This window comes from Typha latifolia, chromosome 14 (assembly GCF_019914945.1).
Source record: "Typha latifolia isolate L0001 chromosome 14, TyphaL0001v2, whole genome shotgun sequence".
Lineage (NCBI taxonomy): Eukaryota > Viridiplantae > Streptophyta > Magnoliopsida > Poales > Typhaceae > Typha > Typha latifolia.
The window spans coordinates 9,479,650-9,501,198 of NC_133099.1; the positions used below are offsets into that span (position 1 = coordinate 9,479,650).

At 34.1% G+C, this 21,549-nt stretch overlaps 1 protein-coding gene across 1 annotated transcript; it reads right to left on the bottom strand.

Moving 5' to 3' along the window:
- Positions 1 to 392: 392 nt before the first annotated feature.
- Positions 393 to 17,994, bottom strand: LOC140801430 (protein SENSITIVE TO UV 2). The gene is made up of 13 exons (XM_073156551.1): positions 17,517 to 17,994; positions 16,394 to 16,432; positions 15,096 to 15,211; positions 14,398 to 14,630; positions 14,274 to 14,305; positions 13,834 to 14,169; positions 11,084 to 11,152; positions 8,648 to 8,730; positions 6,060 to 6,395; positions 5,860 to 5,966; positions 4,498 to 4,652; positions 1,402 to 1,598; positions 393 to 1,004 (listed from the first exon to the last, which is right to left on the bottom strand). The coding sequence occupies exons 1-13, from the start codon at positions 17,901 to 17,903 to the stop codon at positions 734 to 736; spliced, it is 2,361 nt and encodes a 786-aa protein (XP_073012652.1). The 5' UTR covers positions 17,904 to 17,994; the 3' UTR covers positions 393 to 733.
- Between the last annotated feature and the right edge of the window lie 3,555 nt (positions 17,995 to 21,549).

Here is a 21,549-nt window from a genome sequence, read left to right on the forward strand (position 1 = left end):
TTGATCACTACTGCTTTGCACCACAATTTAGTAGAAGTTAGTTGTTCGGCAAGGTACTTTTCACTAAACCCAATGTTCTGTGGAGAAGTGAGTTTACGTGGCAATCATGTACCATTTAAGTACTGCTGGGATTGGAATCTGAGAGTACTCATACCAACAAGAGATCACAACAAAGCAACTTACTCTTGTCAGATTATTCCGCAGAAAGATTTTTCCTACCCTATATCCTCTCCTGTAACTCTATTTATATAGAATAACTCATAAGTAGAGGTAATCATAATTTCCCTGGAAAAAGAAAGACATAATCCCTAATATGGACTCTCTTTTTTTCGAGAAATTCATACAGAACATTTCTTCTGAAAAAGAATTATACTTCTATTAGCATAAAGGGGTGCAACAAAAAGAGAATGCAGATATACTGATTAGACATAAACCAAGAAAAAAAAAGAATTAACAGGGTGTTTCGAGATTTACAATGAAAGTAAATTTGGTGAACAGTCTGGATTTGTTTAGCTGATCGCCAATTATATGCACACTTCCTACTCGAACTCTAGTGCACCCAAAAGACCAGGCCTCTCAAAATCTCCTGCACTAGCAATGGCTCTGGTTGCCGACATCAAAATTTGGCCCCAAGGCTCAATTGTCAGCTATCTGCTATCTATATAAACTCTTATGATAACCACTTGCAGGATGAAGAAATTTCATGTACAAATTAGTCGTGCTTTTGGAACAGTCAACCACTTGGATTGCGCTCCCCTAGGAAGGCAAATACTCTTGCTCTAAATAACCGAGCTAAGTCAACGATCTCAGCTTCCAGTTGCATGTTATTTGTGCCAGTGTGAATCCGTTGCTCTCTTCTTTTCTGAGGTAGCCTGTTTGCAACATCAATAGTCAAGCTTCCACAAGATTTACTGCTTGTTAGCACATCCAAAGCCGTCTTTGAGTACGCAGGATGGGATGCTAATCGGTTAAAGAGAATCAATGCTTCTCTTATGAGCAAGTTCCTACAAGAAAAGCATTAGTATTACTAGTTTTGGAAAAAAGGTGGAAGCAAAATATATCTAAGGTACTTGCAATGAAATTTAAATCGGCGGAATCTCAAAGAAATACATTGCCTGTTTTCAGAAAATAGTTAAAACTTATTTTGTTTTTTCTTATTTTATGGAGAAATCCTCACAGGTATTGAACTATTCTTGATAGTCCATAAGAGGAAGTTGAAAGAAATAACTGTGCACTTAATAGGTGCTTCTCAACTAATATCCATAAAAGCAATATTTTATATCATGACAAACTATAGGCAAGCTAAATGACGTTGGACCAATAGATGCAGCCCATGCTCAACTGCAGGCTGCAATTAATATATAAAAGCCTAGAAATGAGAGATAGTGAGTTTCAGGCTACCTTTCTTTGCAGAGCACCTGAGCTTCGGCATAGTTGGTTATTTGTGCATCCATCTCTGATGCAAGTACTTGCATTATCAACTCCAAGAAATTGACTCCATGAGGCCTCACTGGGTCTAAAAGAACTTCAAAACAAGACCTGCCATAAGATGCTATATATGCCAATAATAAGATTACTCGCCTACGAAGCTTGAGATCCTGAAAAAAAAAATGTTCTGTTATTAAACCAGACAAAAGTGCAACAATATTATGACAACAGTAATAACAGGACCATAATCTGAGATACCATTACCAGAAAACAACATGCAAATCTGACAATAATCTTGTGTCCAAATTGCACCTGATTTAGTAGTACTAGCAACAGTTTGAGATAGGTGCAAGTAATAAATTTTCTCTTCCTTGTGTGTTTCATCAAATTTATATTACCCATGAACTCCGACTTTTTGAACCAAACCAAGCTTCCCACCAAAACATAATATCCAATTAGCAGTTAAGATGCTATTCCATTTTGAGTCCCAAACAAAATATCCGTCTGGGTAAGTTTTTTTGACACAAGACATCCAGATGGTAGGTTACCCAAAAGTCACTTACCAAGACAATGAATGATATTCAAAGAAAATTGCTGACATGGATAGTGGTTTACCGTGAATAAAATGCCAACTCATTTAGAAATTTCTTATAGTTATTGTTTGGTCATCGGGTTGGTATGGGCTTATGTAAGGGGATCCCCATTATTACTTGCAAAATGCAAGACTAAATGAAATGGCGATTTAGTCTAACTTGCCAAAGAATAAAAATTTCACGTAAACAAGTATTTTGTATTTAATATCACATCTTATTAGTGTTTAGGTCCGTTAGATAGTTATAGTCTAAAGCTGGCGGTGTACGTAGAATGTGATGCTAACAAGTTCTGTTGATTCAACTAGCTTGCACAAAACTTATTAGTCCAAAAATATATAATAATATACAATATTTAAACTATCCTAGTTACAATCTTTCTTACAGTGTGTGGCAAACCAACATGCTCTCTAAAACAATTATTTGTCCCCTACGTGCAAAGGTTGAAGCAAATACTGCCTCTAGGATACTACAACCCAAATCCTAAGCCCTCGTTTACTTCAGGAATAACTTTTTTTTTATTCTAAAATACAATCTTTTATTTATGAACAACTAAATATCATAACAGTCATATTTTATAATACAAACACTTTCATCAAAATTACATCTTATACCACACATTAATCAAATTATCAATTTACCCTTAATTGATATATTACATCAATCTACTTTATACCAAATCAAATAGTATTTATCGTAATTTTGTAAAAGACAATATTTTTTTTATCTATTAATGCATTTCATATCATGTTAAAGGTAATTATTGCACCCTTATTCTAAAAATACTAGTGAACATAGCAATAATTATTTTTAGAATAAAAGTCTCATTTTGGGAGTAACAAATAAGAATACATATTTTAGAATTACCCTTATTCCTAAAGTGAACAAGGCCTAAATGTGCATACACTGAAATTCACTTAAGAGCCATGCTAGACAACTTTCACAAGACTATTAAGAACAATAGACACATGATGGCTGTACTTTTTCAAAATTATTTTTTATGTAGATTCACAAGATTGGGTTTTTTCCCAAACATAATTTTTCAATATTAGTCCGAGTCTCTCAGACTAAATCCAAATATTGGTACAAACTCCCCATAGGTCTACTATTTGGATATCCGCCTAATTTGGATACGACCATATGAATACTAGCCCTCGCATGTGATGTCTGGGTACGGATGTACTTAGGCTTGGTATCTCCAATTATATATCCAATTTATTTGAGCTAATTTTATTTTACTATTTAATATTTGGACTAATTTATTTTGAATCTTTCTTTTTCATCTACAATTATATGAGATTATATTGTGTATACAGAGCACAATAATATGATTTAGGTCTAAAATGGGACTGGTTGAACAACCTTTTTCATATTTATTTCTTTATATCTAATGTCCTTGGTGAATTTAGGGAACTTGGTTTCTTTAGCAGCTTGACATGTCAGGATGACTAATTGTTGGTCTTATACATGGTTTAGAAGTGTCTCAAAATATAGGTCATTTTAATCTGACTTTTAATTGTTCATTTTTGAAGGAAAAAATTCATTCGTTTTTGCATGTATAATCCTCACATGGGTGATCTTGCCATCCGCTTTGGCTAAAATATTGGTGCAAGAGCTATGGGTATGTTAAGGACATGGGTAACTTGCCATGTCACTAATAATCTCCAATTTTTCCTACTGTGTTTTATGGGTGTATGCTAAAATATAGCTAACCGTACTTGATAAATATTTAATCCAACATATAGTTTTAATTACATATTTTATTAAGCATCATTAAATTACCTTAATCATTAATTAAGGTATAAAACCGTTGGTTGATATGTATTATTTTTTTATCCTGGTCGTGGTACAATTAAGCTGTCAATTTTCCACCTAAGCTATACTTGTGCTGTCAATTGGATGACAATTTGTAATTTTGTATCTTGCCACCTCACCTTGTGCATACCTCTATAAAGACCCCGTTCTCATGATTTCAAATTCTTTTAGAATGCTGCCATCTTTCCTTAATTATTCTAAATTGGAGCACTTCCAAAAGAGCCAAAATTAAAGTTCAAAAGCTAATCAAAATAGAACTTGGCTTAGTTAAGTTCTTTAATCAACCTGATTTGAGAAAGCTGACTTGGAGAGAAAGTTTAAAATTGGCCAATTGAAACCACTTTTCTTAAATGGCCGAATTAAAGATAATTTTTTAAATCGCTCAATTTGAATCTTCCTTGATTGGCTGAATTGTGTAATTATGCAAACCGTGAACAGTGAACCCAATCCTTCTTATTGGCCAAATTGACTAATTGTGAACAGTAAATTGGCCGATTAAGCACAACTCTAATCTACCCAATTAAGTTTGGGTTGCTAAGCTGGTGTGTCAAAAAAGATTTAAGCACTAAACCTACAGTTAAAAGTATGACCCAAATATTTAAAACATCATAATATCCTATATTGATCAACATACTGGAAAAAATTCAAAAAGTATAAGACATACCAGAATACCAGTTCCCCCACGAGCTAAACATTCTGATAAATCCTCAAGAACTGAGCCAATTGCTCCTTGTAATCCATCATTTTGATCCCCACCTGTGCCTGTATGGTCAGTGCTATCTTTACCTCCACTGCAGAACATTGTCAGCATCTTCGGGCCTACAGTCAAAATCAATAAGCATTACATTTCGTAAAACATGCTTGGCAAACAGAAGCACAAACTAATGGGCTTCTTTCTTGACCAAGCTCAAAAGGCAAGAGGAAAGATCAGTATTGAGTAAAAGAATGCACAGACAAAATTACTCAGATCATATGCAACATGGGGATGATATAACCTGCATTTATATCTTAGTTAGGAATCAGAACATCATTCACCAAAAACAGAACTATGAGATTTATTCATGTGAGTTATGATGTTCAAGACATCATTGACTACAAATATTGTTTGAGTTGTTTCCTGGTAGCAGATAATTTTTTGTTTACGAAAATATATTACAATTAATGGTTATATTATAGTTAATGGTTGTGCCAACGATAAACTCAAGTGCATGATCAGTCTTTCAAAAGATTTAATAGACTTTTCCAGGAGGCAACTCAATGCATACCTCCACCAGGGCACCCATGTCACTGTACAACATCCAAGACATTCTAAACATTTATAACCCAGCCAATTGGAGTTATTTTCTACCCAGAAAAGCATCAAGGAGATTTGGTTGCAATAAACAACTTAAGAATTTGCAGGCGGCTAGATGAATAGTTTACTGTAATGGAGCTTGGTATCATGACTTCATAATTATCTCATGCCTGTATTCCTTCAATAGCAGTTAAATAAGGTTTGGATAAACATAGTATAGAATTTACACTGTACAAAATTTTAATCTGAAATTTTTTATTTTCTTTTCAATTATATCTCATTGTATTTTTTACTAAGCAAATAAACTAAAAGACTGTTTCCTAATATGGCTATGAAATTAAACCACTACCAATACCAATAAGCACCACTAAGCATGGAAAGATTGATTCTTGTCATGCATTAGTAACATAGTTTACTATAATCTTGACAAATCAGTATATCAAAGTGTTAGGTAGCAAAAAAATAGACATAGAGAATGATGCAGAAACTGGGAAATAGGTGAACAGAGATAGTCTTCCTTCTTAAGGATTCTTTACATGCAAAAGAATCCAAAATGGATGTAAATTGAACTAAAGAGACCTTACAGGAAAATTTACATAAACAAATTGGAAGTCATATGAAGTATATGTCATCAATCTGGTAGAGCAGTTATGTAGAAATAAGGTGGAAATAGTCAAAAATACACAACGACCCAAATATGCAGCACCAAAATAGTGAAGCATTAGGACCTACAATTCAAGAGAAGGAAAAGTAGATGGATAGCTTGCTTTTGTAAAACCAAGCCAACTTCCTTCTGCAGAAACTGATGTACGCATTCTAGTACTGACATCAACCCAAATCTGCGAGAAGTGTGATCTCATCAGAATTCAGTGGCTGACAACTATAGAGAAAAGAAAAGGAAAAAAACATCATTTCTAGATAATGTAACTTACTTTTCTCGTTCTGAATTGGGATTGCTTCTCAACAAAATGAGAATCATTATAGATAATGCTTCAGCACATATACTTTCCTTCAACTTTTTTAAAGCAACTTGCCGCATTAACTGAAAGATCGACATCCAACTTTTGAAAGGCATAGTGTCATTGTGCCATCCATCTTGGTCATTGGATGCGCTCTCTGGATGAAAAAATCTTATATTCATCAAGTCTGAAATTTCACCTTCATTGGATGCCTCCTCAAAATTAAGGATCTCTACTGAGTGATTCTTTTCTCTAATGTTCTCTTCACGGACATCATTGGTTAGAGACTGCTCTACCAGGACATTGTTCCTGAGGGCACACTGAGAAAAATCATATTGAAGTTTGCTATGAGAAAGAAATAACGGATACCACCCGTAACAAATAATTCATGATAAATGATAATGCTTTACAACAGAATATCATAATAGATCAGAGTTTATATGACATCAATATTCATAGCCTTTTAGCATAAAAACCAGCATCCCAGTTTTTCTTTGAATTTATAGGAAAACATAAAAAGTGGTGCTAACCTTGTCTTGTTGTCATCATATGCCACATCAATTCATTCTAATTCTGCAAACCTTACTCAAAACCACTATGCAGGAATTTAAAAAAAGCACAACAAAAATGGATCTGTATTCTCCGGACAATAGTTGACACCTATAATAAACATTTGTCTTGCAGATCAAGCTTAGAAAAGAGTGAACATTAGAAAAATGGAATATTTGAAGGGGTGAGTCTGCATTTAGATATATGGCAAGTTTTATTGAAAAAAAATCAAGGGTTAAATAGTTCATTTTCACATTGACACCCTTACTTATTTTGACCTATCAACCGCTCAACTATCTAATATTTCTCACCCTTATGACCATGTTAACGAAAAACGTCAAATGACCACCTCCCCCCCCCCCCCCATCATGTGATATTTTTTAACCGATACAAGACTATAATAAAAAGAAAGAAAGAAGTGAGAGAGAAAGGAAAAAAAGGAAGTATACAGACTTGCAATTAGAAATACGAGAGGAAGCGCCCAGAGGGAGGGCATTCGACTTTCCACTATTCTCCCATTTCACTATTTCCCTTCTTTCCTTTTCTCTTATTTTCCTCTTTTTTCTTCTTTTCCTTTTTTTGTCTCCTCTTTCTTTTATTGTTTCTTCCCTATGAAATTCGGATACTTCAGTTGGGGGTGTCGCACACGTATCCGATATGTATCAGATACGACTAAAGGAGGTACTAAAATTAATTAATTTAATTTTTCGATATGGCTACAATATGTCTCAATACGGCACCAATGTGCCGGGATTTAGTTAGGATGCATTTTTAAGTTAATTTTGAGTCAAGCAGAGATCGAATATGAAGCTTAAAATGAATCTCCACCTATAAATCCATGGAACTACCAATTAGTGGTTACATAGAATTGAATTAGAAAGTCCTTAACCCTCATTTATTATCTGTACTATCTAATGATGGACCATGGTCAAAGGGTTTTTCAATAAACTTTTGGTGCTATGAATTGCTTATTGTGGATGGAATGATACACATTTTTTACCATATATTATGTCGGTTGAAATAGATTGCAAATATTTTTTTTTATTAATTAATTTATTGATATATCCTTGCCGTATCAATATCTTGTTTTCTATGGATTTGTCGTATCCCTATATTCCTATCCTAACATATCCATATCATATATCTATATATGTGCTTCATAATAATTCTTTCTTTCCTTCTTTTCTTTTCTTCACTTCTATTCGTAGACCCAAACTTTCTCTACTGTAGCAATAGGTTTGTATTCCACTATTCCTCTTACTCTCTTAGTATTTCTTCTCTCTTCCTTCTTTTTTCTTCTTTTTCTCTGAATTTTATTTTTCTTTGGTAATTTAATAAGTACTGCTACATGTAGAAGTTTGCTACAGTGCCCGAGGAAAGCTCTTTTTTTAATTTAATTTAATTTTTCCTTTTCTACTTACTTTTCTATTTCTCTCCTATTTTACTCCCTTCTTCTTCCATCTTCTCTGATGCAACTAGGATTTCGACACCAACGTGCTACCACCATTGCTCCTCGTTGTCACCGGAATCTACTATGTCATCATTGAAAACTGCCACTCTCTGACTTCTCTCCCTCCCTCTTTATTTGATGGGATTTTAATTTCTCTCCCCTCCCCTTCTTTTACAGATGTGGGAGATGGAATCTTAATGGCCTTGCGATGAACTTTCCAGGAATACTCAATAGCTACAAAGGAGTCAAAATTTCTTCCAAACTTTTGCATTTTAACATGAAGTTTATGATCGAAGTCCCTCTCAAAGAAAAAGTATAAAAAGACTAAAAATGACAAAGAAAACAGTGAAAAGGACATAAACCTTGAGCAAGAAAGAGACAGGTGCCATAATTGGATTGATACAGTCAAATCCAAATAGTTGGGACTTAAGGCTTGTGTGGGAATCAAGTCATAAGCTTTTCCGATGTACCACAAAGTCATATATGAATAGTTATGAAGTGTCACTAGAAGCTTAAATATGTTAAATGATCAACTAAAGCTTTTAAAAAGAAAAGGTCATACCTTGTATTAGATATAATTTTGCAACTTAGCAGGTGGTGCAAGATGTTGTGCAATATCCGCAAAGATTTATCAACAACTAACACCTGAAAAGACATGGTTAAACATAAATAAAATAAGCTAATCCCTAAAATCAATGCTCCATTATTTCGAAAAGAAAGTTTGTCGGAACATTCTCAATATAAGGTTAAACTTGTGTTTTGTCGACATTAAATAAGATTAAGATTAAGCATCATGGTTAACAATCACAAGCAAATTTTAATGGAGAACTTGATAATTGATATGCAGTGCATAAAAGAAGAAATCAAGTCCTAGATTCATTGAAACACAACAAAATGATTCATAAGTGGGTGCATACATAAATATTCCAGGGTTTTTTTTACATAATTGCCACTGAGAACTATTCAAACATCACAGCTACGATTAGGTACTTCAAGATAAAATAATTGTCATTGAAATCACAGGACTTTCAAAATCGTCATCCTGTCAAGTTTAAACTAACTAACCATAGTTAAAAATTAACAATATATAATTCAGAAAACTTCCAAGAAAATGCCTAACAAATAGTCCCAATAGCCTTCAAGGTTTTCCTGGCTAGATTAGCTTGGTTTGTTCAAGATACTGTAGCATTTGGGACTAAGGTTGACAGAAAGAAGTCAAATTTAGGCTCTCTGCATGACATGAGTAATGTTGAGTGCTCCAATAGATCTACATGGATCCATCCAGGTCCTTAAAGCATAGTTAGATAACCATTTAAGATCAGAATCAGAAAGCACATCATTTTTCAATCAAACTTGTACAACTCATCCAACTGAGACCACAAATAACAAGTCAATCAAAATGAAAAATCCTAATACTGGATCTCACATGTCAAAAGTAAATTTCTGTTGCTGCATTTATATGCTTACAACTGAAATATAAACTTAGCATCATACACATATATTGGCTTGATATGTGGTGAATTTCTGCTGGAAAATGTTGTTTCGCAAGATCACAAAATACATATAAGAAATGATATGCATACAAACAAGTAATACTATGGAGGAATTCTCCATAATAACAGAAAGAAATATGACCCGCTCAATTCCAATGAAAATCATGAGCAGGCCATAATGGAGCAGCTACAATATGGACATCTTTAACCATATTCTATCCACTTAATTCACTAACTCCTATTCTAATAGCAAAGACTATCAACTTAATTCTACTTCATCTTATTCTTTCTTCAAGAAAAGCAAGAAAGCAAAAATTATGAAAAAGATTAAGAAACAACCAACCATAGTATATATATAATTAAATAAGTTATCCCAGAACAAGCAAAAAATTATTCACCTGTTAGGCCAACAGATCAATGCCAAGTTCTTTCACTAATAGCAATTTCCCTACTGAGAACGAAAGCAAGAATTACCATTTTAGCCATTAGTTCCAACGGCATTCTAGATATCATAAGGCAATGTTGTATTGGTGGTATTATTAACTTTGCGGATTTTCATACAACTGGGCATTTTTAAAACATGAGCCATATGTAGTTGCTATAGGGGCTATGTCACGTCCTTGACAGATAATGTAGCCTCTTGTCACATCTTTGACAGATAATGTAGCCTCTTGTCACGTCTTTGACAGATAACGTAGCCAAATATATGCTTCCAGCCACATACTAGGTGCAGCCTAGCAGCCAACTAAACAAATATGGTGGCTAGTGTCTAAATAGATGAATCAGCAACATATGCAGATTGGACATGTATATCTTAAAAATTCATGCATAAACAAACCATATGGAACCCCAAAATATCCTTATAATATCCTGCCAGAGATGTGACGAGAGGCATACAGGTTATGCGATATATGAATAAAACCCTGACAATTGTAGAGATCGGAGAGCTAAAAAGGACTGGTAAATTCTCTTTACCACGCCTCCCTCTCTCTCCCCTGAGAAGACAAACTGCGACTTCTTTCTAAGACATCCTCTGAGACCCTTGCCAAACTGACAACCACCTCTCAACCCACATATGTGCCACAAAAAACAAGGCACCTATACTACCGTTCTCCCTAGTTGATAAAACTGACAACAGATGGTGGAGCAGAGTGCTTAAAATGTAAGTACCATGAAATGAGATATCTGAGTGTTTATCTAAAAACAATGTTTTCGACCTATTTCCGTTGAGAACTGAGTATAAATCTTAACATAAGATTTTTTATCATGCTTATGTTTATATGAAATGCATTAGTGATAGATGAAACATACAGTTAATTTTATATTGCTATTCTAGAAACATGCACACTGTGTGCAATAGACAGTGATAATGTGATATGACCAAAGTCTTGACAAAACATAGTGTAATGTTACACATGCGGCAGTGCTGCACCATAAGTTAGAATTGCTTTGTTGATCTTCATTATGAACATCAAAAATTTTAACAAAAAAAAAGCATTTCTCACATTTTCAACACTGCAGAGACTGAGTAGTGCTTCGAGCAATGCATGCAGCTCCGCAGTCCCATTATGCATCTACAGTTTACAGAGGGTATAAAAGTTAGTAATGTTCTAAAGTGAACTAATTTGAATCGCACAAGGTTTTGAGGATTTCAGAGCATACTTCAGCTGGAAGAGGCTTTGGCAATTTGACAATAAGAATTAAAGAGAAAAACTGAAAAAGGAAAGAATTCACTTTTTCTATACTGGCGCAGACGCCAGCAAATCAAGTTTCATAAATGTATATAGATATATGTGACTGCTTACCTGGACAGACATCTATGCGCATATGAACATAGTACATTGATTATAAACTAATATATATAGGGGAATTATCTATTAGCAATATTGCAAATGCAAAAGCACATCAGAGAAGTAAAATAGAAGTTTAAAAGAAAATTATATGGCAGCCTATTTTTCTTGTCCCAGGGTTGTCATACTTGCTGCACGAGAGGCCCATCAGGATGATCACTTTATATTCACGGCCTAGGGAAATGTTGCCTAGGACTCCCTAGGTGTTATCTGGCATGAATTCTTCTATTCACAAATAAAATCTGTTCCAACCTAAGTTCAGATAATGATACAACATGGCATGTAGGGTGTGTTTTCATAGGAGCACATTTGCTTATGCCTACCTTAATCTATAGTGATAGGTGCTGACCAATGGAACCTTATCAAGCAATACCACAGCAGAATAATGGTGAAAAAAAAATCACAAACCCTAGCCCCATCACTAGACTTCAGAGAAAAGAGTACTTTCTTGCCCAACAAAATCAAGTAAAACAGCTTATAAATAGTATGCCAATCGGACTAGTCACTTAAGGAAAGGAAAATAATGTGATCGAATCAAGTCGGGTCACCTCGCGGAACATTGGACTCACTAGGTTGAGTCGGTTAGCGAGTTCAGTTAAATTTTTATTTCAATGGAGTCAATTTCTATTCAGCTTGTTATGACCTAAGTTGTTTAATTAATTCGTTCGGTCTTGTTTAATTAACTAGTTAGGTCAAGTCGATTAGCCTCCTTTAAATATGTGGAGTGCAGCCAAATTAGGGTATGCATGAATTGATTGATTTAGTCTCTCTATCTCTCTCTCCTCGCTTGTGCCTCCTCCCCTCTTTCTCAAACTCTAGCCGCTAGCTAGCTAGCTCTTCCCCCCTCATTCGTCGATTTCTCTCCTATTTTAGGGTCGACCATCTTTTCCACCTTCTCTCTCTGTTCCGACCAGCTACCTCCTCTACCACGCCCCACCAGCACCTCTCCCTCCACCAACAAACTGCTGTTCCACTCAGCCACGCCTGCATTTTCTTCTCCACGCAACAACCATCTCACCACTACCACCGTTGCTCTACACATTTCGACCACTCCTTTACTATCTTAAATCTCAAATACAACCCCTAATCACGTCCACCCTTTGCTACCAACACAATAGCACCATCCACAGCCCCAAACGACACCTCCTACCATCACCACCATGGCCTCCATCCTATACTCCCATAACAATCCCAATTTAGATCCCGATTAGACATCAAATAGAGTATGAATTTGAAAAGGGTCAAAATACTAAAAATGCAGATCGAGAAGCTACAAAGTCAATATATTAGTTTCGTAATTTTTCAGCAACGAAAGAATATTTCATAAATATTCTTCCAGCACTGCATAGATTGGGATTTTTGCAACGAACTTAGATCTATCTCCAAGATTGGGTCCATAAAAGAAACAAGACAAAACTTATTCCAGCTCTGAAATATATTAATTTAACTAAAGAATTGTCCGTCTTAGCCCGTTCGAACGCATCGGAAATTTTATCAAGCAAATGGGACAGGCATTCGAACGCCAAATAACTTGCACTCACTTCCTAGGCAAATTGGAAAGCAATTTATATGAAAAAAAATTCCTCGGACTTCCAATATTCTGAGTGGTTTTAAAATTTTCATATAAGTCAAATAAGTCAATTTTACATTTGGAAAACTAACTGGGACATCAATTTCAAAATGCGCCTAGTTTTATATATAAGTTTTAACATGAATTAGACGTATACACAAAATTAGGGGCAGACTTAAAATAGTAAAAACTCGAGCAATGCTTCTTCTATACCTTTAGAGTTAAACTCCCTTCTTATGTTGGGTAGATTGGGCAACGGTTGTGCCCGTGTAGTAATAGATAGCTGAATTTGAGCTCTTTAATATATATTAAAAAAAATTCAATCCATAAAATAATTTCTACTAGGTGCTAATCTTTCATCTTTATCCAAATGCACAAAGAGACCGATCACTGAAGCACCAAGGACTTCAGTGCCTCCAGCATCATCCAACAGCACCTCTAAGCAAGAACCTATCCCTAAATCACTAAAGCAGCTTCTTTGCCACCAAAATACTTCAACAGCACCACATCAACCCTCCACCCAATCTCTAATTTATCTTAGTAACTGCTTGCTGGAAGCCCATAATTAAGATTTAAGAGTTCTTCGGTTCTTTTTCTGCTCATGTTACTACTTTATCCATTCTCAAATTTTCAGCTAACAAATCAGTACTCTTGGGAGATTAATAAACTTTTCTTGCCTCCTATATAAAAAATAACATTTACAACCTTATTCCATGTTGAACAGAAATAAAATAAAATAAAAAGAATAAAGCACATTAAAAAATGATCATTCTAAAGTAGCGTAACTAAAATTTTGTATTATAGTGAAAGAGTTTGTGCTTCAATATGTACTTACCTTCACTAGTATTGCACTGAATCGAGATAGGGCATCATACAGAGATGTGTCAAAACAGCTTTCATCTTTGCAAGAGTTCACACTGGTTTCAGGTTGTCTCATGCATCTAAAGAGCGCAAAAACATCTTCTGAGCAAGACACTAGGAACTTTGAGATTGAAATTCTCGTACTTCCGTTGTTCTGGGAATCCCAGATGGAAAGAAGCTTGTTTGAAATGTGTGCTAAAGATGAATTTCTTAATGGAGTATTGCAACAGTCCCAAGAAAAATCTGTTTGAATGCCAACAGCCTTCCCATACTTTGATCGGTCATTGTTATTCTTGAAAGAGTAGGTTTCCTACATAAACATCACAACAAAAATCTAGCACTCCTTGGTAACTGAGCAGAAAAAGAAAAAGTAGAACAGGTAAGTTTGTATGTGTGTGATAGCAATTTAATTACCTTTACAGTGCCTCCACTAGAGTTACTCAAACCTGAAAAATATAATCATGGAGATATAATTATTAAAAATATTTAGGCCAAAAGAAGAAAGCTTTAGTTTGGCAAAGGAACACATGTCTCTTACTATTATCAATAATGACTCGACGCTTCAATTCAGATACTGAAGATAGTTCAGCAGCTTGGCCATCCTTTTTCTTTAAAGCATAAGGATCATTAGCTTCATTAGATTTTTCACAACACTTTTTTGATGTCCTCACAGATGCTTGACCTAAAGAACCAGTACAATTTTGTCCATTAACACACCGATTAACAACCTGGTCAAATCCAATGTCATGCTGATCTGGCTTAAAAGGTTCCCTGCAAGAGATAAATCAATTGTTAGTCACTCCATCTCAAGCATGGGTGCAAGCAATAAGAAGAAAGCATGAAAAGGCAAGAGGGAAGACAAACAGACAGTGTAGATGAGCTTTCAATCTGACAGAACATGTAATGCCTCCTAAAGTAAATCAGGAATTAGGAAGCACAAAGATAAGCAGAGGCGAGAATTACCAAACAACCTACACTCACTTCCCAATATAATTTTGGCATTATCAATATCCAGCAAAGAACACATCCATATAAGCCTTATTGATGACTTATTTGCATAGATGAAGGCAAGGCATGCCGCATGCATGTAAATTTTGTCTTTTTGAACATATGTCTGATGCACTAGAGGTCAGGATGTACAATTTAATTAGACAAGTAGCTGTTTTAGTTCGACAACTCCATCTAAACAAAGAATTACGAGAAAGAGAGAGGCTCACAAGAATGGAAACTACTCACTTTGCCTTTCTCAAATTTCTGATTTCCTCATCTTTAACTTCAATCTGCATAAATGCACATTTGAGTTGCTCGTCTTTCTTTGTCCTCTCCTTTTTTAGTTCCACACATTCGTGTTCCTGGACATCAAAGTTTCAACTAATTGGCCCACATAAATGAACTAACAATAAATGCTAAGTACGCTTCAACTCTCGAACAACATTATTAGCGAAGATAATTATTATTTTTACCAGATTCATAGTAAGTGAATGATATTTGCTAGGAATGGAGATTCATTTGAATGGCAACCTATCAATGTGTCTAAAACATACTCTGGAACCAGCCAGTTAAGTGGCTAAATATTTCTGAGTTGATGTAGGAGTGTCGGGAAATAGGGTTCTAATACCAACTAATGTAGAATAGTTGTACGGAAGGGATCAAATCAAAAAAAGAAAGGTTTAATACAGCATACAGAGACGGAAAACGCAATTAAAACATAGATATTAAGACCTTAAGAATGTTGGTTCTAAATTCAAATGTGTCATGCAATGGAGAATCTAAGATCAGAATTTAAGTTTTAAGTTGGAGGCAAAAAGGTCAGCTTTTGGGGCTAGACTGGATTGTTACTGCCCTAGCTGCAGACTGCCTGCAGTAGGGAATAAAATTCAACAGTTTAGGGCAATAAAAGTTTGCCACCGTAGAAGTTCTGTTATCAGATATAATCAAACATGGTTTTAAGAAGGATCAGCTAGGGTTAGGTTTAGGTTTAGGATAGAAGATGGTGGCATCAAAGAATAAGATAGCTATTTAAGAATTAAGGTAGCAGATAAGCATCTAATGCATGCAAAAAGATGAATTGAGCAAAGCTGTAAGTTCATGCAAAAGCATGATGACTAATGAAATTTGGTTAAATGATATCTCCAACATAATTTCACTGGTCTAATTCACTTCTTAGTGATGTTTTCATGTGTATATTGTACTCCAAATTCACAAAAACTAAACATATATTTAATAATATTTGTCAAGCTTCATATGAAGTAACATCTAACTAATGCATGAGACAATAAAACTTTTCGCACTCTATATGTTTCATCAGCATTTGACCATACAATATTTTACAGCACATAAAACCAGTATCCTTCCACAAAGAATAAAAAAGGGAGGAGAATGAAGTAAGAATGTTAAAACAAATTCCAAGGAAGATGATCTGATTTTAGTTCAATTACTGATTAACATATAGTTTTTTGTTTAAAAAAGCACAAGCTATGACATTCTAAAAATAACTTAACCAATGATATTGCAAAAGGATTGCAATTGCATACCAAGTGACTAAGTTGCTTAGAGACACGGCCCAGCTCCCTCTGCAGCATACATAGATAGAATTAGCGACTTCTTATATATAAAGTGGAATAATAATTAAGAGTTCCAAAGCAATGAAAATTTTGAAATCTATAAATCATGATTCGCATATATAAGGAGGTTACACCCAACAAAAGTAAGTTGTTTAGCAGAAAAATGGGATAAAACTCTAACCAAACTTGTCCTGAAAACAAGTTGGATCTTCAGTGCTGTTTTTCCCAAATTTTCATAGGTAGGTTGATCTTCAGTGCCATGTGAGATTGGCTCGATATTAAGTTCAACAGTCTCAACTATGTTAACATGAGCTTGATCTAAAATGATAGACTCAAAATTGAATCCAAGATGAGCATGATCAAGTGATCGCTCAAGTAGTCTCATCAACCTATGTGTTTGTATGTCCGTGAGTCTGTATACTATTACTAGTTATTCTTTATCCTTTTGGCCTTCATATTAACTTTCTTTTCTTTTTCTTGTTTTTCATATCATATTAACTTTCTTACTGCAGTAAATAGTCAGTATCGTGACTATATTACTAATATTTGTAACTTAAGTAACATTGAAGAACTCTTCGAAGGTCTCTCTCTTTTAATATGAAATGCAGCAAGAATTCTCATGTCTGTAGCATAGTGTGCCACTTAGCCATCGGGCACATCGCAGATCAAAACATGTGCCACACCAACAATCAATCAGCATAGATGCCGACATGGAGCATCTTTAGTGTTGGCGGCACACCTGTGCTATCCGGCATGGAAATCCTAGTTAAGCACTGGAATAACAAATTGAACACTTCCACGACAAAACACTCCTGCTCCCTCTTCCATTAATGCAATAAAAACAATTCGAAGCAGTACTGCAATGGCGCTTGCACTTCAAAATTCCCACTGCAGCATAACATAATCCAGAGAGCGTGCAACACTAAATGCCACCAAGAATCTCGGAGTAGCAGATACCTCATAGAAAATCTCTTTCGATACTTATCCGAGAAAGTTCCAAAATTAAGATACCAAAATCGACGACCATCAAGGATTACCGAACACGCAAAAGAAAAAGAAAAGATCCGATTTTTACCCAGTTTGGGAACCTCACCTTCAATCTTTCGACTTCCTTATCTTTCCTCCCGCCTCCATCACCGCTCAGTGCGCCACCCAACCCACCGTTCTTCGAGACCCAAGATCCTGCGATCTCGCGATCAGCAACCAAACTGGCTTTCTCCGAAAACCTCTGGGAGAGCTCCCGGGGAGGGGAAAAGCCAAAACCGGCGTCCTCGAAGAAGCCGGGTTCGAGCCCAGAAGGTGGAATGGGGGTAAACCATGAGGGGTTCCTCGGAGGGACGGCTTCTGACGGCTCGGCTAGAGAAGAGGATGGTGGATTGGTGGAGGCGAGGGGATTTCGGGATGAGATGGCGTCGAGCTCGATGCGAATGGCCTCGTCCAGGAAGTTCTCGTCCCATTCGTCGATGCCCTCGAAGCTCATCGGGTATTGGCGGCTAGCCTCACCGGAGAGAGAGAGGGAAACGCGAAGCGAAGAGAAGTGGACACGAAAAGGGTGGGATTTTAAAGTGTGAAACCACGTGAAATTCACGTGACCCAAAGGTTCTTTTATCGCGTGTTTAATTTACCTTAATATTTAAATGCGATATTAGGTGTCAATTAAAAAAAACTCTGCTGACTTAAAATAGCGATTTCTAAATTTTTATATAAATTTTTAAATTTTGCTAAAAAAATATTACTAAATATAATAAAAAAATTATTATATAAATCATTGAGTTAATCAACGATTTAGTCAGCTGGATGCTCGTCGCCCTTTTCTGGGAATATAATTTTGGTCTCCTTTTCTCATCCAAGTTTTACTTCAACTGTTAACAAGATTTCACTCACTCGACTACTTATCTTTTATGTTGCATTCAAAAAGAAAAAAAAAGGAAGTAAAATATATATTAGACTTTAGCAAATGATTCAATAAGAACTATTAATTCCTCTGTACTAATGGAACGGTTATGATTAAATAATATTAAATAAAATTAATTAAAAATATTGGTCATATGAACAGAAAATACTCGTCACTTTTCTAAATTATAAAGATAAATTAGTCCTATTTTATTTCTCTCATTTAGCTATCTATTTTTTTTATAAAAGATAAAAAATAATAATAATAAATTAATAGAAGTTAAAGCTCCTATTATTAAGAAACTGATTTCAAGGATAAACAATAAGAAAATACTTAAATTTTAATTTTTTATCGATTAATTAAATATCTTATATACCCTTTAATTTATCGACGGATAAAAATTATTTTTAATAATTAATTGGTTAGTATCGAATTATTACTCTTAGACTTTATGATTCACAGAAGGAAAAATAATGATAACATATTGAGGCATGATAAGGGATTTAAAAAAACAAAACTCAAACACAAACACACCCATTAGGTTTCACCACATTTTCTAGAGATCTTCATCTTTTCTTTCTTTTATTAGTTTTATTTGTGTAAACACTACTGAGATATTATAAAATATTAACATATAGTTGTCAAAGTAAACAAATATATATGTGTGTGTGTGTGTTTGTGGATTAAATGCATTTTATATGCATGTACTTACCCCAAAATTATTTTACAATCTATACTTTAAAAGTTGTTCGGTTTATATACTTACCGCGACTAAAATATATCATCAGTTTTTTTTTCTGTTAAAGTTAATAGAGCACGTCTAAATGACCAAAATACCTTATCGTGTTTATTAGGCAAAATAGATATGATCTAACTATTAAATTTTATATAAATCCATATTTAATAATATTTGACACAATCTATAAAATAAGAGACGAAAATATGTGGGTATTCTCTTAAGAGTAGGCTCTGATCAAGCTCGGATTGAAATTAATTTCAAGCATGACTCTCTGATCAAGCTTAAATTAAAATAATTCCAAGCCAATTTCAAGCTTATTTTGAATTCGAGCAAATTTCAAGCTTATTTTTAACTCTAGCGAAGTTCGAGCTTAAGTGAGCTGCTCAATTAGTAATTTTAAATCTTATCTATTTAAGCCATTTTTTAGCCTAAGCAAGCTTGAATTGATTTAGGCTTGAATCAAGCTTAAAATAAAATATAATTATACTATAAAGATATAAATATTATTAAAATATTATAAACAAAGATAATTGTGTTAGAAAATTATAAGCAACTAAAATATAAATTACAAGTAATAAAGATAATTGTGAGAAAACTACAAGCTATATATATATATATATATATATATATATATATATATATATATATATATTTCAGCTTTATCAAGTAGAGTTCGAGCGAACTCAATTATTTTGACAACCCTATTAAAGAGAAATAAATGCTTATATAATATGAGAATTGAGAAGGATAATTTTATCCATAAAATTTTTAAAATAGAGGAAATTCAGCGTGTCATCCAATTTTAGAAATTTTTTGTGTGTTTTCCATTAATTTAGACAGAAAAAATAACGGTCTCACTTTAGTCGTAAATATAGAGAGTGGTTTGAGAATTTTTAAAGTACATGGGGTTAAATTAAATTTGGGCATAAATAGTGGGAGTAAAATATATTTATTAAATACATACTTATTATTTAGAGTGTAAAATATTTATTAATATTTTTTTATAAAATAAATAAGGTTTTATTCTTCTTCGACTATGATATCTAATAACATTATATATAGAACAATTCCAAATAATTTATATAAGGCCATAAAAGTCTTTATCAATCTAAACTTAATTTTAACTTTGATTAATTAGATTTAACAAGATAGGATTTTTGAAAGGTTTTAAATGGTTTTAGCAGCAGTCATAATATTTTGAAATTTTTAGGTGGTAATTGTGTAAAAATTTCTTGTTAATTTGACAAAAGGATAGTTCAAGAGGTTATTAGCTAATAAAAACAAAAAAGAGGATTCCTGAGTGTAACAAATAGAGCGGATAATAAACACAATGAATTGGAGTTCTTCTAAATTTCCTAAATAGAAGAAATAGAAAATAAAACCAATGTTACGAAAAAAAAATTTATTATTCAAGAGCTCGAAGGGTAAATATGAGCTCTACAATGAGTCAAGTCTTCTTAGATACAAGATGTACACTGCGTTAGCCAATATAATAAGGTGCATAGTCTAAGCTTCGAATAGTATGTGTAGCCAAACTATTACTCTAAATTAAAACACAAAGACTTGTTCTCTTATCATTCAAGCCAATCGCACCGTCAAGTTATCTATCGAGTTGAGTCGTTAAGCTAAGTGACTAACTTATTAAACTACCAAATAAATTTTTTCTACAATAATTATTTTAGATTATAAATAATAGTCGATCCCGTGACCACCTTAGTCATAGGAAAAAGTACCTACCAACTCTATTAGAGTTGGTTGGTAAATCGAAGTTGAGGAAACCGGGATCGAAGAATTATTAGAATTTCGATCTTGATGGAGAATCATCTGCAACTATGGGTACAAGAATTTGCTACACAGAGGATAGTTAAATTGGAAATGAATTGAATATATTGTCTTAAATATAGATACAAATAATGGATAATCAAATGGATCGGGTTTCAAATATATTGATGAGTGAGTGGTATGCTGATCCCATCGTATGTTTCTCACGTTATCTGTTAGTTAATACTTTTTCATAATATATCCAAAGAAAAAGTCTAAATACTATAAATAATCCAAACGAAATATATAGTATCATTGGGTGTGACATGGAAGATACTAGTCCATAAGTAGTCACTAAAGTGCAACGCCTACATACGGGCTACAATCCAACTAGTTCAAAAAATAAAACAACTAAAAAAAGTAAAAAAAAAAAACTACTCCCCGATATTAATATCGTTGTTTCCTAAATATGTGAATGTTTCACCAAAAAGGTGTTGAGCACACAACCTAGGAAGTATAGATTGTAAAGTTTAAGAGTAAATATAAATAGAAAATAGAAATTTTTGCATATGATACCTGGCTTTTAACCAAATTATAGTTTACGCTCAATATTTTTACTATTTACAAATCAAGCACTATAATTTAACGAATACGCGTAGAAAATACCTTCGTTGTTGGCGGCGGTACAAGCTCACAATCCTTCTATGCAGACTCCTCTTGGACACGAAGCCA